The following is a 14,915-nucleotide window of genomic DNA, read 5'->3' on the forward strand; positions in this document are numbered from 1 at the left end:
TGTAGTGTATTTGGGCCACCTTGTAGGTAGAGTCCAAGTACAGCCTTGATTTAGACTATTCTGGACCCGGAAGCTCACAAAACTCAGACTCAAGTCAGTGCATTCCTTTGCTTGACTGGTTACTACAGGAGGTTTGTGAAGGGGTATGGAACCATAGTCGACTCACTCGCTGAAAGTACCTCCAAAAAGCAGGCTAAAAAGGTTAAATGGACCATAGGATATCAGGACACCCTGAAAGAGGCTATGTACTGTACTGAAAGCACCCGACTATGGAAAGGAGCTCATTGTCCAAACCGACACTTCTGAACACAGGATAGGGACAGTGAGAGCAAATCAATGATGGGAGCCAGGATCAAGCAGTTGCCTATATCAGCAGGCGACTGCTTCCTAGAGAGCAGTGTTGGAGTGCCATTGAGAGGGAAGCCTTTGCTGTGGTTTGGTCCCTGAAGAAGCGAAGACCCTACTTGTTTGGGACTCACTTCTAAGTTCAAACAGCCCACCGGCCTCTCAGATGGCTGATGCAGACGGGAGTGGAAAACCCTAAACTGTTTAGGTTGTCCATTTCCCTACAGTGAAACACAGACCAGGGACTAACCATGCCATTGGAGAAGGTCTTTCCTCGTTGTTCCACTTAGACAATGAGAACTACCAGGGGATAGAATAGTTGATCACCACCTTTCGGTGGTGGGCCCGGGGCATATGGAAGACTCATTACGAAAGAGCCCTTTATGTATGGTCACCCTCAACTTTTTGCTCGAAATGCTGAGTTTTTAGGACTGATCGTACACTGGAGTCTGCTGCCCAGAACCCAGTGCTTGTGCTCTCTTCTAAAACTGCTATATTCGACTTGGTAATCCTAAATTGGCAAAAACGGTACCCCTTTGTAAGTCCTTACTATTTAGTACCAGGGGTATCCAAGGCATTGGTGGTAAATGGGTCCCCAGAGCTGCAGCACGAGTTTGTGTCACTCTGGGTGACTCATGCCACCTATTGCCAGCAGGCCTGACATTGCAGACTGCAGGAGCAGTGCAAACTGCTCCAACTCGACTGTGTTCTCACCATGTGCGGCACAGTCACATACCAGGGCTCGGAAAAAAAAAACTCGCCCGCTCACATTTGCGAGCCAGATTTAATTAGGACAAGCTATTTTTAGGTCCTACAGTAAGAAGACAAAATGACTTAAAACTCCTGTCTCTGAAAGCAGAGCAAATATGACAAGATAGCAAGATTTAAAGGTATCTTTATTGCTCACAAAGTGAATGAGCAATACAAATGCCTTGTTAACTTGTCACATTTGCCCACTGGAACTTCAGGTCCCACTGCAGAGCCCGCATAGGCCACATGATTGACCAGCAGGATGCAGGAGGCCATGAGGCCCAGCAGCCTCGGGGACAGCCCGACCGAAACCCGGGATAGAGGCTGAAAGATCGGAATCATAGCCCGACTATCCCGGACTCGCTGTTCAGGAGGATAAACCCGAAACCGCGTCATGTCCAGATTCCATCCGATGAAGAGGAGCTTCTGAGAGGGAATCAGTGTGACTTCGGCACAATGATGGAGAACCCCAGCGAATGCAGGAGGTTAGCCGTAGTTTGGAGGTGGCAGACAACTGCGTGGGGTAAGCCCGCCTTCAAAATCCAGACATCGAGATAGGGGAAGATCTGCGCAGATGAGCTGCGACCACCGCCATCACTTTTGTGAGCACCTGAGGGATGCTGGTAAGGCCAAAAGGTGAGCACGGTAAACTGAAAGTGCTTGTGGCCTTCCATGAACCGCAGGTACGCCAGTGGGCCGGCAGGACGGGGATGTGAAAATAAGTGTCCTGCAAATCCAACGCTCCCATCCAGTCTCCAGGGTCGAGGGCAACAAAGACCTGGAGAGGCCCAAGAAGTTGGCCGTAGCCTGTGAGTCCTTAAAACGCTCTAGAGCGTTGGCTGCTTGGTCACCAAAAAGGAGACGGCCAAAGGTCATGTCCATAAGGGTATACTGGTTATCCCCCGAAAAGCCAGTCGATTTCATCCAGATGTAGCGACGAAGGGCTAATGATGTGGAAATCGTCCTGCCGAGAGAGTCGGCGCTATTCAGCCCACAACGGATGGCAAACTTCGCCGCATCCCTCCTGGTGGCAACAGCCTGGGAGAGCACTGTCGGGTCATCCCCCGGACACGGAAGCAGCCCCTGCGCAGCCGTGTACCACACAGAGTGGGAATGACGGCCCAATAGACATGCAGTGTTTACTGACCGCAATCCAAAGCTGGTGGAAGAGAAAATCTTCTTCCCAAGATGATCCAGCTTCTTGGATTCCCTTTCGGGTGGAGCGGTAGGGAATGCGCTCTTGGGAGTGGAGGCTTGGACCACCAAGCTCTCTGGGGTGAGGTGTTGGGAGAGGAAAGTGGGGCGCCCGGAACCGGGCAGTGGCGTTGGGCAATCATCCTATCCACGGGAACCCCATGTTGGGCCTGGACCAGGTGCCCAAAAGGACATCGGTAAGGACCTCATTGAACGGCAGAAGGGGCTCCGAAGAGCTCGCAGCAGTCTAAAGCACCTCTGTCAGGAGGTTAGGCCTGACTGTCACTGTAGGAAGCTCAAGGTTGAGAGCCCAGGCCGCCCTAAGCAACACCACTGTGTATGACGCTCCCTCCTCCATAGCCACGGTAGGAGGAGACAACATGCCAAGGCCATGGGGAGGGTCTAGACCACTGGCATCCCCCACGTCCCCTCTCCATTCCTTTTCAGATTCTAGAAGTCCTCCTCCTCTTGGAGCCAATCTGGCCGAAAAGGTACCCAAGAGTGAACAGGGGCACAAAACCCCAACTCGGCACCGGACCCGGCAACCACATCCCTCGTTGCGTCAGCCGACCTACGGTGAGAAGTCAAAGAGCGACGATGCTTCTTCGACTTCTTCTAGTGCTTCGACTTACCCGACCCCGAGAACTTCAAAGACTTGGAAGAGGGAAGATGATGGCTCCGCGACAAGTCCCTCATGACCAGGACCTTGAACGGCGCAGAGCCGAGTGCTGGCGCTCAAGAAGCTTTCGAGACCGCTCCCACAAAGCCTTTGGAGCCATGGACAGCAGGCTGAGCACAACTTGGGTCCTGGTCGTGCTCCAGGCAAAAGAGGCAAACGCGGTGTGGATCTGTAACCTACATCAGTCGACTACAGGAACCTTATGCCTTGAAGCTGGGCATCCCTATGTGCATCAGGGGTGGAGACTCAAAAAAGACGTCAACAAAAGTAACTCAAAAAGTTCAGCCACAAAGTGACTGGAGGTACCGCTCTCTCCAGTTCTGCTGGTGCGGAAAAAAGAAATGACATCAGCACACAAGGGCGGCGACTAAGTAGCTGCCGCGACATCATCCCGGCGACCACAACACCAATGACTGATTCGGAGCCAACCGATGCCACCTTTCGACGCGCACTGCTGACGAAAAACTTTGCATATCCAGTATAACGCCTGGGGGTAATTCTAAGGTAAGGAATCTATAACTAACATGTTTCTTTCAGATGTGCTCGTTTCTTGCAGCACTGTGTTAGCAGTAAAAACAGCACCACTAGTGGCTCCCTTTTAGGCAGAACAAGGAGTCTGCACCCAGCCGCCACAGGCTAGGTAAAACGGATCTGACTGCTGTGGCTTGGCGTAAAATTAGGAATGACATGACAAATTACACCACTAAACACCTCACATAATGCATAAACAAAGATCACACCTTTCACTCATAGGCTGCAGTTAGCGGTCTCTCCCATGAGGAGAGGGTGTCTGCATACAGGTTTGGCCATGGCAGTGTACATGGTGCAGACATAGGTCATGTTCTGTGCTCAAGGCATATTCTGTGCAGCCTTGGGTTTGGGCCATGTCCGCTGTGCATATGGACAAAAGATGTACTCTGCAGGACATCCTTTAGGGGAATGGCATAAGGGTACACAGAGAGATATTTGGCCAGAGCCACAAGCTGCTTGTTCTTGGCGAAAGTGTGTGCATAGTGGGTTCAGGGGTACAGGATTTGGAACATTCATGCAGGAAGAGTTGGTGATCACTGGGCTTTGACCTGAGGTTGTGTATGCGAAGCAGGAGCAAACAAGGATTTTGGGGTGTGTTTTTTTTTTTTTTTAGCAGCTTCAGTAATGTCATATAGGATATCATGGGTGTACTGTTACATGAATTCACAAGCTAACGTGATTTCAGTAATGACAGTAGTGCTGTAGCTTCCAAGGATGATGTGCAATGCATGGTTGGGTGGAAGATATGGTGGCTGATCAATTTCAGTGCTTTAAATGTTGGTTAAGCCCACATTTCAATAGGAAAGGCATTTTGTTTTCACTTACAATAACTTTGATCCCCATCAACAGATCTATACAAAATTTGAAACTCGTTTAGCATAGCCGACTAAGGACAGGAATACCAAATGTCATGCAGTTCTGTGTAGAGGATACAAAGTTAACAGAAGGTTAAAAAAGTATTTCCCATTTTAGCTCCCATAGGAATTTCTGCTCACAGCTACAACGAAAACCACTGAATTGATTTACATCAAACTTGGCATGAATGTAGAACTTTATGCACAAAGTGTGCTTTTGTTGGTTTGATGCAAATCAGTTCCGTATTTTTTAAGATATTATTAGCCTTTGTAAAGGATGCTGTGTAGGCTTGAAATGGTTCACACTTTTGTACTTTTTTCCCAGTTTGAGGAATATGCATGACATTTGTAGACATTTAATATGTTGAGATTACTCTTGGTATTTTCAAACCAAACATACAGTATTCAAAACTAAGGGGCAAAAAGTGTTTATTGGCTAATAACATTGCCACTATGTGACAAAGCTGCACACAATTTACAGAAGCTTGAAACTATTAGTATGTCAAAGTTTTGTGCCAATCCATCAAGGTGGTGGGAAAAGTTAATAATGGCAATAACATTTTAATGTGTTTTTAACTTTAGTGCTGTGGTATGAATCTGCTTCAAATGTGTCAGGCAGTTAGAAAATTACACCCAATGCAGGAATATTTGATTTTGTGCAGAGATTTGTTTTAAGGGGGCAAGGTGAGTTTAGCCGTGAAAGAGTGGTAAAATTGTTATGATTTAGTAATAGCTTTGGCACAGTTTGATGTACTTTCACGATATTTTGCAGAGACTTGGAATGTTTTTCATGATTTTGGTTTACTTAATTCCATAAAAGACATGGGTCAAAGTAGTGTTTGTTCATTTGCTAATATGGCACAGTTTAATGCATCAACACACAATTTGGCAGACATGTATAAGACTTAGAATTCTGCTGGTAATGTCAAACTGAGTAGATCGGTCAAAAGTCAAGACAAATAGGAAAAGGGAACAAGGTTTCATTCACTAATAGTTGAACCTTGCTAAAATTCATGCCGATTCATTTAACGGTGACAGCTAGCAAATTTAGCTCAGTGCCAGGTCAGGCAGTCCCTGCAACCACCTTCCTGCATACAGACAAAGCTGGTTGGCATGCATGGTACAAGGACACCATCAAGTAACCCTACCAAAAGATGGCAGAGAAATGCAACCACTTTGTAGTCTCTGTGGATTGCAACAATACTTTTGCAGCGTGATGGCTCTTCTATATTCACATGTGATGCATAATTCCTCCATTTTGTGATTAGGTCAGGAATTGTTAAGCTACAAAAACATTTTCTACCTTTAGCGGGTTGTCAACATAGGTGGAACCAGAGTAGAACATTGACAGGAAGTCCAAAATACCACAATATGTGACCACTATTTTAGATTTTTTTCTACGTTTAGGTTCAGAGGGCTAAAGAGAACTCCAGAGAATAAAGCGGATAGAGAGTCATCAGAAAGCAGGACAATACCAAAAACCTCAAAAAACATAACAGGATCTTGATGCTGATTGGCTCCATATGCTGGGGCTCCATATGCTGGGGCAATGTGGGCTTATGGTTGACTTTAATGTCACTAAAAGAAAAATCACAGAAATCAGAGCTAGGAATGTACATTACATGGAGGATTTAACCAAAGTCCCTACTTCAGAGACTTGCTAAGCCACGTGAACTACATATACAAGCATTATTCACATTTCTCATAAAGAATGGCAAAGCTTACCAACAGACTTGTCCGCCATACCAACATCTCTGGAGGTCCAGCGGCAAAACCCACAGGCAAGGTAATAAGCCTTTTTCATGGTGGTCTTAGCTGGGTCATCAGGAAGCGGAGTTTGCATGCTTGTGGCACGTGTGGAGAGTGTGTGCATACAGCAAGGGCAATCAAAACAGTTGGCACACCTGTCAAATATAATCAAGAGGGAGAGACTTTAGGCATTGAGGAACAGTGTAGTATTGTACTATAATATTACTTTACAAATATTAGTCCACTCAAAAACACCAAATTGCTAAAAATATGAGAGAACCTGAACAGAATTACAGTGCACTAGAAGACGTATACTAGAAGTGTTCAGATCTGAATTGAGGAGAAGCAACAACTGGGATTTTCGAAGCGAGGAAGAAAGAGTGCTGCATATTTGTAGTTTAAGGTGCCAAGTCATTGTCCTCTATGAAGATGAGATCAAGTGCCATTAAGCTACCAATGGGAGGGATGGTTATATTACCTGGATAAAAGACAGAATTAAGGCCTATAAGAACAAGGGTCGCAACAAGAAGTAACTCTACTTACAGCTATGGTCATTCACCCTCCTCCACACACAAGACTCATACAAATGATCCCCAACTAAACACGCATGACAAGAAGCACCACATTACAAAGATGACTCTGGTACGCAAAGATACGTCAAAAAAGGTAGCACTAGAGTTAGCTGAATCCTCTTAGCAAAACCAAACAGGCTGAAGAATACCACTTTTATTTCCACAATAATGTTGTAGAGCAAAAAGAAAGGGAAGCAGGCATGTGAGCAAATCCAAAGAGAAGGACATCTAAATCTTACAGCAACATCCTACAGAACTAGGATCCTACAAACAGGCAAAAAATAGAACATGACCCTTGAAAAGCAAATAAGGGAAATGAAATGATCACCTCACAGATACGCATCCTTAATATTAAACGTAGCTAAAACATAACTTAACTATACCATCTTTTTATAAGCAGAGTAAACCACCATCTTCGTAATCAATGTATTTATTTATTGTTCCCAAAGGAAAAGATATTGATTTTAATATGGGCAGTCGAAGTGGCATAGTGGGCAAAACAAAAATTGGACTGGAATGTGGCACTGAAAAATGACCAGTTGCTGAGACCAATCAAGTTTATTTTTCACGTTTATTTTTTTTCATTGTCACAGTCTTCTGTATATTTTGAAAAACTCGCTGTAAATATTTCATGTTTTTGTAGATTTTTAAAGGGTCTTTAAAAAAAAAAAATATATATATATATATATATATATATATATATTTATTTACACAGTTCATTGTTTAGTGTGGAAACTTTGGGCCATGAACCACAAATTCTAATTTAAGAAGACTATGATTGGCTGAGACACATGCATGACCCACCATTCACATGGACTAGTAACTCTGCATGCACAACCTTATATGATGCTTAGCCACTTCCTCCATTTTCCTCGCATTTCTTCTTTTTTGTCTTCCACCTCCCCCCCTTATATACCTCCGTTCTTGCCATATCTACTAGGAGTCTGTATGCTGGACCTACCAAGTCCCTGTCCCTCCTTTTTAGGTTTTGCCTCGCCAAAAAGATGCGCTCTGCGCATCTTTTTCGCGCAGGCGAAAACCTGATGAGAATTGTAGTGTGCTTTGGGTCGGCCCTCCTCATTCATTGGCTGGCTCCGTAAATGGAGCCTTGCCATTGGACGAGGGGCCTGTCCGTCAATGCCGGACCAGACACGGGGGCGTTCCCGACATTCTTTGGCTTTTGCCGACGTCACGCGACGCCGGGAACGCCCCCGATTCTGTTCCGGCATTGCCGGCACCTCCCTTGCTCCCCCTCCCGCTTGTTTCCTGGTGCCCGCCTTCGTGCTCCGGCGCGTCTCTCCTCCCCCTTTCCCGCCCCCTCCCGCTTGTTTTGGTGCCCGTCTTCTGCTCCGGCCGGCCGTCGTCAGCTCTCTCCTCCCCCTTTCCCGCTTCTCTCTGATGCCCGCCTTCCGGTGAGACACTGTGATGAATGCCACTGAAAGCCCTGGATGGACTGGGCTGGGTCCGGGTCAGTCTGCTCGGTAGTGGGCTGACTAGTGACTGTCAATGACTTGCTTCAGAGTGGAGCTTCAGAGTGCAGAGTGGGGCTTCAGAGTGGAGCTTCAGAGTGGAGCTTCAGAGTGGAGCTTCAGAGTGCAGAGTGGAGCTTCAGAGTGGAGCTTCAGAGTGCAGAGTGGAGCTTCAGAGTGCAGAGTGGAGCTTCAGAGTGCAGAGTGGAGCTTCAGAGTGGAGCTTCAGAGTGGAGCTTCAGAGTGGAGCTTCAGAGTGGAGCTTCAGAGTGCAGAGTGGAGCTTCAGAGTGGAGCTTCAGAGTGCAGAGTGGAGCTTCAGAGTGCAGAGTGGAGCTTCAGAGTGCAGAGTGGAGCTTCAGAGTGCAGAGTGGAGCTTCAGAGTGCAGAGTGGAGCTTCAGAGTGCAGAGTGGAGCTTCAGAGTGGAGCTTCAGAGTGCAGAGTGGAGCTTCAGAGTGGAGCTTCAGAGTGCAGAGTGGAGCTTCAGAGTGGAGCTTCATAGTGCAGAGTGGAGCTTCATAGTGCAGAGTGGAGCTTCAGAGTGCAGAGTGGAGCTTCAGAGTGCAGAGTGGAGCTTCAGAGTGCAGAGTGGAGCTTCAGAGTGCAGAGTGGAGCTTCAGAGTGCAGAGTGGAGCTTCAGAGTGGAGCTTCAGAGTGCAGAGTGGAGCTTCAGAGTGGAGCTTCAGAGTGGAGCTTCAGAGTGGAGCTTCAGAGTGGAGCTTCAGAGTGCAGAGTGGAGCTTCAGAGTGGAGCTTCAGAGTGCAGAGTGGAGCTTCAGAGTGCAGAGTGGAGCTTCAGAGTGCAGAGTGGAGCTTCAGAGTGCAGAGTGGAGCTTCAGAGTGCAGAGTGGAGCTTCAGAGTGCAGAGTGGAGCTTCAGAGTGCAGAGTGGAGCTTCAGAGTGGAGCTTCAGAGTGCAGAGTGGAGCTTCAGAGTGGAGCTTCATAGTGCAGAGTGGAGCTTCAGAGTGCAGAGTGGAGCTTCAGAGTGGAGCTTCAGAGTGCAGAGTGGAGCTTCAGAGTGGAGCTTCAGAGTGGAGCTTCAGAGTGGAGCTTCAGAGTGGAGCTTCAGAGTGGAGCTTCAGAGTGGAGCTTCAGAGTGGAGCTTCAGAGTGGAGCTTCAGAGTGGAGCTTCAGAGTGCAGAGTGGAGCTTCAGAGTGGAGCTTCAGAGTGGAGCTTCAGAGTGCAGAGTGGAGCTTCAGAGTGGAGCTTCAGAGTGGAGCTTCAGAGTGGAGCTTCAGAGTGCAGAGTGGAGCTTCAGAGTGCAGAGTGGAGCTTCAGAGTGCAGAGTGGAGCTTCAGAGTGGAGCTTCAGAGTGCAGAGTGGAGCTTCAGAGTGGAGCTGCAGATTCAGAGTGGAGCTGCAGATTCAGAGTGGAGCTGCAGATTCAGAGTGGAGCTGCAGATTCAGAGTGGAGCTGCAGATTCAGAGTGGAGCTGCAGATTCAGAGTGCAGCTGCAGATTCAGAGTGCAGCTTCAGAGTGCAGATTCAGAGTGGAGCTTCAGAGTGCAGAGTGGAGCTTCAGAGTGGAGCTTCAGAGTGCAGAGTGGAGCTTCAGAGTGCAGAGTGGAGCTTCAGAGTGGAGCTTCAGAGTGCAGAGTGGAGCTTCAGAGTGCAGAGTGGAGCTTCAGAGTGGAGCTTCAGAGTGCAGAGTGGAGCTTCAGAGTGCAGAGTGGAGCTTCAGAGTGGAGCTTCAGAGTGCAGAGTGGAGCTTCAGAGTGGAGCTTCAGAGTGCAGAGTGGAGCTTCAGAGTGCAGAGTGGAGCTTCAGAGTGGAGCTTCAGAGTGCAGAGTGGAGCTTCAGAGTGGAGCTTCAGAGTGCAGAGTGGAGCTTCAGAGTGGAGCTTCAGAGTGCAGAGTGGAGCTTCAGAGTGGAGCTTCAGAGTGGAGCTTCAGAGTGGAGCTTCAGAGTGGAGCTTCAGAGTGGAGCTTCAGAGTGGAGCTTCAGAGTGGAGCTTCAGAGTGGAGCTTCAGAGTGGAGAGTGGAGCTTCAGAGTGGAGCTTCAGAGTGGAGAGTGGAGCTTCAGAGTGGAGCTTCAGAGTGCAGAGTGGAGCTTCAGAGTGGAGCTTCAGAGTGCAGAGTGGAGCTTCAGAGTGGAGCTTCAGAGTGCAGAGTGGAGCTTCAGAGTGGAGCTTCAGAGTGCAGATTCAGAGTGGAGCTTCAGAGTGGAGCTTCAGAGTGGAGCTTCAGAGTGGAGCTTCAGAGTGGAGCTTCAGAGTGGAGCTTCAGAGTGGAGCTTCAGAGTGGAGCTTCAGAGTGGAGCTTCAGAGTGCAGATTCAGAGTGCAGATTCAGAGTGCAGATTCAGAGTGCAGATTCAGAGTGCAGATTCAGAGTGCAGATTCAGAGTGCAGATTCAGAGTGCAGATTCAGAGTGGAGCTTCAGAGTGGAGCTTCAGAGTGGAGCTTCAGAGTGGAGCTTCAGAGTGGAGCTTCAGAGTGGAGCTTCAGAGTGGAGCTTCAGAGTGGAGCTTCAGAGTGGAGCTTCAGAGTGGAGCTTCAGAGTGGAGCTTCAGAGTGGAGCTTCAGAGTGGAGCTTCAGAGTGGAGCTTCAGAGTGCAGAGTGGAGCTTCAGAGTGGAGCTTCAGAGTGCAGAGTGGAGCTTCAGAGTGGAGCTTCAGAGTGCAGAGTGGAGCTTCAGAGTGGAGCTTCAGAGTGCAGAGTGGAGCTTCAGAGTGGAGCTTCAGAGTGCAGAGTGGAGCTTCAGAGTGGAGCTTCAGAGTGCAGAGTGGAGCTTCAGAGTGCAGAGTGGAGCTTCAGAGTGCAGAGTGGAGCTTCAGAGTGCAGAGTGGAGCTTCAGAGTGGAGCTTCAGAGTGGAGCTTCAGAGTGGAGCTGCAGATTCAGAGTGGAGCTGCAGATTCAGAGTGGAGCTGCAGATTCAGAGTGGAGCTGCAGATTCAGAGTGGAGCTGCAGAGTGGAGCTGCAGAGTGGAGCTGCAGAGTGGAGCTGCAGAGTGGAGCTGCAGAGTGGAGCTGCAGAGTGGAGCTGCAGAGTGGAGCTGCAGAGTGGAGCTTCAGAGTGGAGCTTCAGAGTGGAGCTTCAGAGTGGAGCTTCAGAGTGGAGCTTCAGAGTGGAGCTTCAGAGTGGAGCTTCAGAGTGGAGCTTCAGAGTGGAGCTTCAGAGTGGAGCTTCAGAGTGGCGCTTCAGAGTGGCGCTTCAGAGTGGCGCTTCAGAGTGGCGCTTCAGAGTGGAGCTGCAGAGTGGAGCTTCAGAGTGGAGCTTCAGAGTGGAGCTTCAGAGTGGAGCTTCAGAGTGGAGCTTCAGAGTGGAGCTTCAGAGTGGAGCTTCAGAGTGGAGCTTCAGAGTGCAGAGTGGAGCTTCAGAGTGCAGAGTGGAGCTTCAGAGTGCAGAGTGGAGCTTCAGAGTGCAGAGTGGAGCTTCAGAGTGCAGAGTGGAGCTTCAGAGTGCAGAGTGGAGCTTCAGAGTGCAGAGTGGAGCTTCAGAGTGCAGAGTGGAGCTTCAGAGTGCAGAGTGGAGCTTCAGAGTGGAGCTTCAGAGTGGAGCTTCAGAGTGGAGCTTCAGAGTGGAGCTTCAGAGTGGAGCTTCAGAGTGGAGCTTCAGAGTGGAGCTTCAGAGTGGAGCTTCAGAGTGGAGCTTCAGAGTGGAGCTTCAGAGTGGAGCTTCAGAGTGGAGCTTCAGAGTGGAGCTTCAGAGTGGAGCTTCAGAGTGGAGCTTCAGAGTGCAGATTCAGAGTGCAGATTCAGAGTGCAGATTCAGAGTGGAGCTTCAGAGTGCAGATTCAGAGTGCAGATTCAGAGTGGAGCTTCAGAGTGCAGAGTGGAGCTTCAGAGTGCAGAGTGGAGCTTCAGAGTGGAGCTTCAGAGTGGAGCTTCAGAGTGGAGCTTCAGAGTGGAGCTTCAGAGTGCAGATTCAGAGTGCAGATTCAGAGTGCAGATTCAGAGTGCAGATTCAGAGTGCAGATTCAGAGTGCAGATTCAGAGTGCAGATTCAGAGTGGAGCTTCAGAGTGGAGCTTCAGAGTGCAGAGTGGAGCTTCAGAGTGCAGAGTGGAGCTTCAGAGTGCAGATTCAGAGTGGAGCTTCAGAGTGGAGCTTCAGAGTGGAGCTTCAGAGTGGAGCTTCAGAGTGGAGCTTCAGAGTGGAGCTTCAGAGTGGAGCTTCAGAGTGGAGCTTCAGAGTGGAGCTTCAGAGTGGAGCTTCAGAGTGGAGCTTCAGAGTGGAGCTTCAGAGTGGAGCTTCAGAGTGGAGCTTCAGAGTGGAGCTTCAGAGTGGAGCTTCAGAGTGGAGCTTCAGAGTGGAGCTTCAGAGTGGAGCTTCAGAGTGGAGCTTCAGAGTGGAGCTTCAGAGTGCAGAGTGGAGCTTCAGAGTGGAGCTTCAGAGTGCAGAGTGGAGCTTCAGAGTGCAGAGTGGAGCTTCAGAGTGGAGCTTCAGAGTGGAGCTTCAGAGTGGAGCTTCAGAGTGGAGCTTCAGAGTGGAGCTTCAGAGTGGAGCTTCAGAGTGGAGCTTCAGAGTGGAGCTTCAGAGTGGAGCTTCAGAGTGGAGCTTCAGAGTGGAGCTTCAGAGTGGAGCTTCAGAGTGGAGCTTCAGAGTGGAGCTTCAGAGTGGAGCTTCAGAGTGGAGGTGCAGAGTGGAGCTTCAGAGTGGAGCTTCAGAGTGCAGAGTGGAGCTTCAGAGTGGAGCTTCAGAGTGCAGAGTGGAGCTTCAGAGTGGAGCTTCAGAGTGCAGAGTGGAGCTTCAGAGTGCAGAGTGGAGCTTCAGAGTGGAGCTTCAGAGTGGAGCTTCAGAGTGGAGCTTCAGAGTGGAGCTTCAGAGTGGAGCTTCAGAGTGGAGCTTCAGAGTGGAGCTTCAGAGTGGAGCTTCAGAGTGGAGCTTCAGAGTGGAGCTTCAGAGTGGAGCTTCAGAGTGGAGCTTCAGAGTGGAGCTTCAGAGTGGAGCTTCAGAGTGCAGCTTCAGAGTGCAGCTTCAGAGTGCAGAGTGGAGCTTCAGAGTGCAGCTTCAGAGTGCAGCTTCAGAGTGCAGAGTGGAGCTTCAGAGTGGAGCTTCAGAGTGGAGCTTCAGAGTGGAGCTTCAGAGTGGAGCTTCAGAGTGGAGCTTCAGAGTGGAGCTTCAGAGTGGAGCTTCAGAGTGGAGCTTCAGAGTGGAGCTTCAGAGTGGAGCTTCAGAGTGGAGCTTCAGAGTGTCAAGAGCAATGCCAATAGCTCTAACTTTAACAAAGGCAAAACCATTGCATTGTAAATGCTTGTTGTGATTACGAATAAGAATCTAGACCTCATGATCTCCGACTAGCCTCTCAGTTTAATCTTAGCATTGGCAGGAGTGGTTTCTCAGTTCATGTTTATACACTCACATTTAAGAAATATATTACGAAGGCATGATATTTTAGCGCACTGTCCTTTACCGACAGTACATTTCCAAGAAATGGCCTAAAACCTTCCCACTACCTTGCAGCTTTACTGATAAAACCATATAGTGTGTTAACAATAACCTGTGAAAATTGGGTTTCAGAAAACATTTATCATTTGCACAGTGTTCCGATTTGCTTTTCATCCTATTAAAAAAACTTTAATCGCACGAGTACAAAAAACAGGCTTTCACAACTAGTAAAATGTATTTTGAACTTTTTGTGCAGTTGACTTATTAGCTATTTAAATGCGTGTTCGGAAAAATCTAATACCCCAGTCTTTCATTTCACACAGCAGGTCAGACAGTTCACTTTTCAAAATCCTGGAACTCTGCAGTCCGAGAAGGAAAAATAAGTATAAACGGACATCTGTCTCTGAGCATAGAGCAAATGTGACAAGAAAAAAAAAACAAGATTTAAAAGCATCTTTATTGCTCCTTCACTTTCCGACTGTACAAAACACCCGTTTTGTCAACTCGCCAGAAAGGGGGAGTAGATCTTAAGTATAGCTCGACCTGATAGAATCGGAGGTGCCATAGTGAGAAGATTTTTCTAGGTCTGCAGTGCAATATTCTTTAGCTTTGCCTTTATGTATTAGAGTTATTTGGGCTTCACTCAGTTTCCTTTACACACCCTAGATCTCACATAAGGTACTAAACACATTGGCTAGCTGGGGAACCAAAAGTGAGGCAAAGAGTTTACAGAACACATTAATCAGGCCATCAGGGCTTAGTGTGTATGTGAAGTAGGTTTTTAACAACCCTCTCTTCGACTTTTCATACGATTTCCCATTCCAATTCCGAATTTGTGTTCTGTGGTAGGGTGGGCAGGTGTATGGGCATTAGAAAGTCAGTTATTGCCTGGTATGGTGGGTATTGGCTTTTGAAGCTTACTTACTGACCGTTATGCTTACTGGCGTGTAGGACACCATTGAAAGACCTTCACTTTTTTCGGCCTTGGGCAAATTTCTGTACGGTGCCTCAGCTGTAGTTCAGGGTCTTCATTTAATTTTTCACAGTTCGCCTCCCAGTGTTCTTTGGCCTGCCTCTCTTTAGTTTGCCTTCTGTGGTTCAGTGGAGAGCTGTTCTTGTGATGAAGTCATGTTCTCTTCCGACGGTGTGTCCTATCCATCCTCTCCTCATAATGATGGTGTCAATGAACTTTTACTTGCATCTTGTGAGCAGCTCCAGGTTGGAGATGGCTTATGGCCAAAATAATAAACATTCTTCTTAGATTACTGGTGTGGAAGGTTGACAGTTTGGTTTTGTTGCTTTTTATGATCAGTCAGCATACTGATCCATACAAGAATGTGGACAGAATGCACCTCTGGATAAAGCCTCAGCTTGATGTTGGTGCTGTACTGAGACAACCTCCACACATTGTTCAGCATCCTAAAGCATTTTTCACTTTGT

General features: G+C 48.2%; 1 protein-coding gene across 2 annotated transcripts in view; it reads right to left on the reverse strand.

Annotated features, from left to right (window-relative positions):
• Positions 1-14,915, reverse strand: part of DCTN4 (dynactin subunit 4) — a 138,489-nt gene that overhangs the window by 81,205 nt on the left and 42,369 nt on the right. For both annotated transcript variants that reach the window (XM_078653607.1, XM_078653606.1), the window contains exon 3: positions 6,079-6,257. In XM_078653607.1, coding sequence (XP_078509733.1) covers positions 6,079-6,257 — 179 coding nt within the window. The remainder of the gene's footprint in view (positions 1-6,078; positions 6,258-14,915) is intronic.

Source organism: Lissotriton helveticus, chromosome 7 (assembly GCF_964261635.1).
Source record: "Lissotriton helveticus chromosome 7, aLisHel1.1, whole genome shotgun sequence".
Classification (NCBI taxonomy): Eukaryota; Metazoa; Chordata; class Amphibia; order Caudata; family Salamandridae; genus Lissotriton; species Lissotriton helveticus.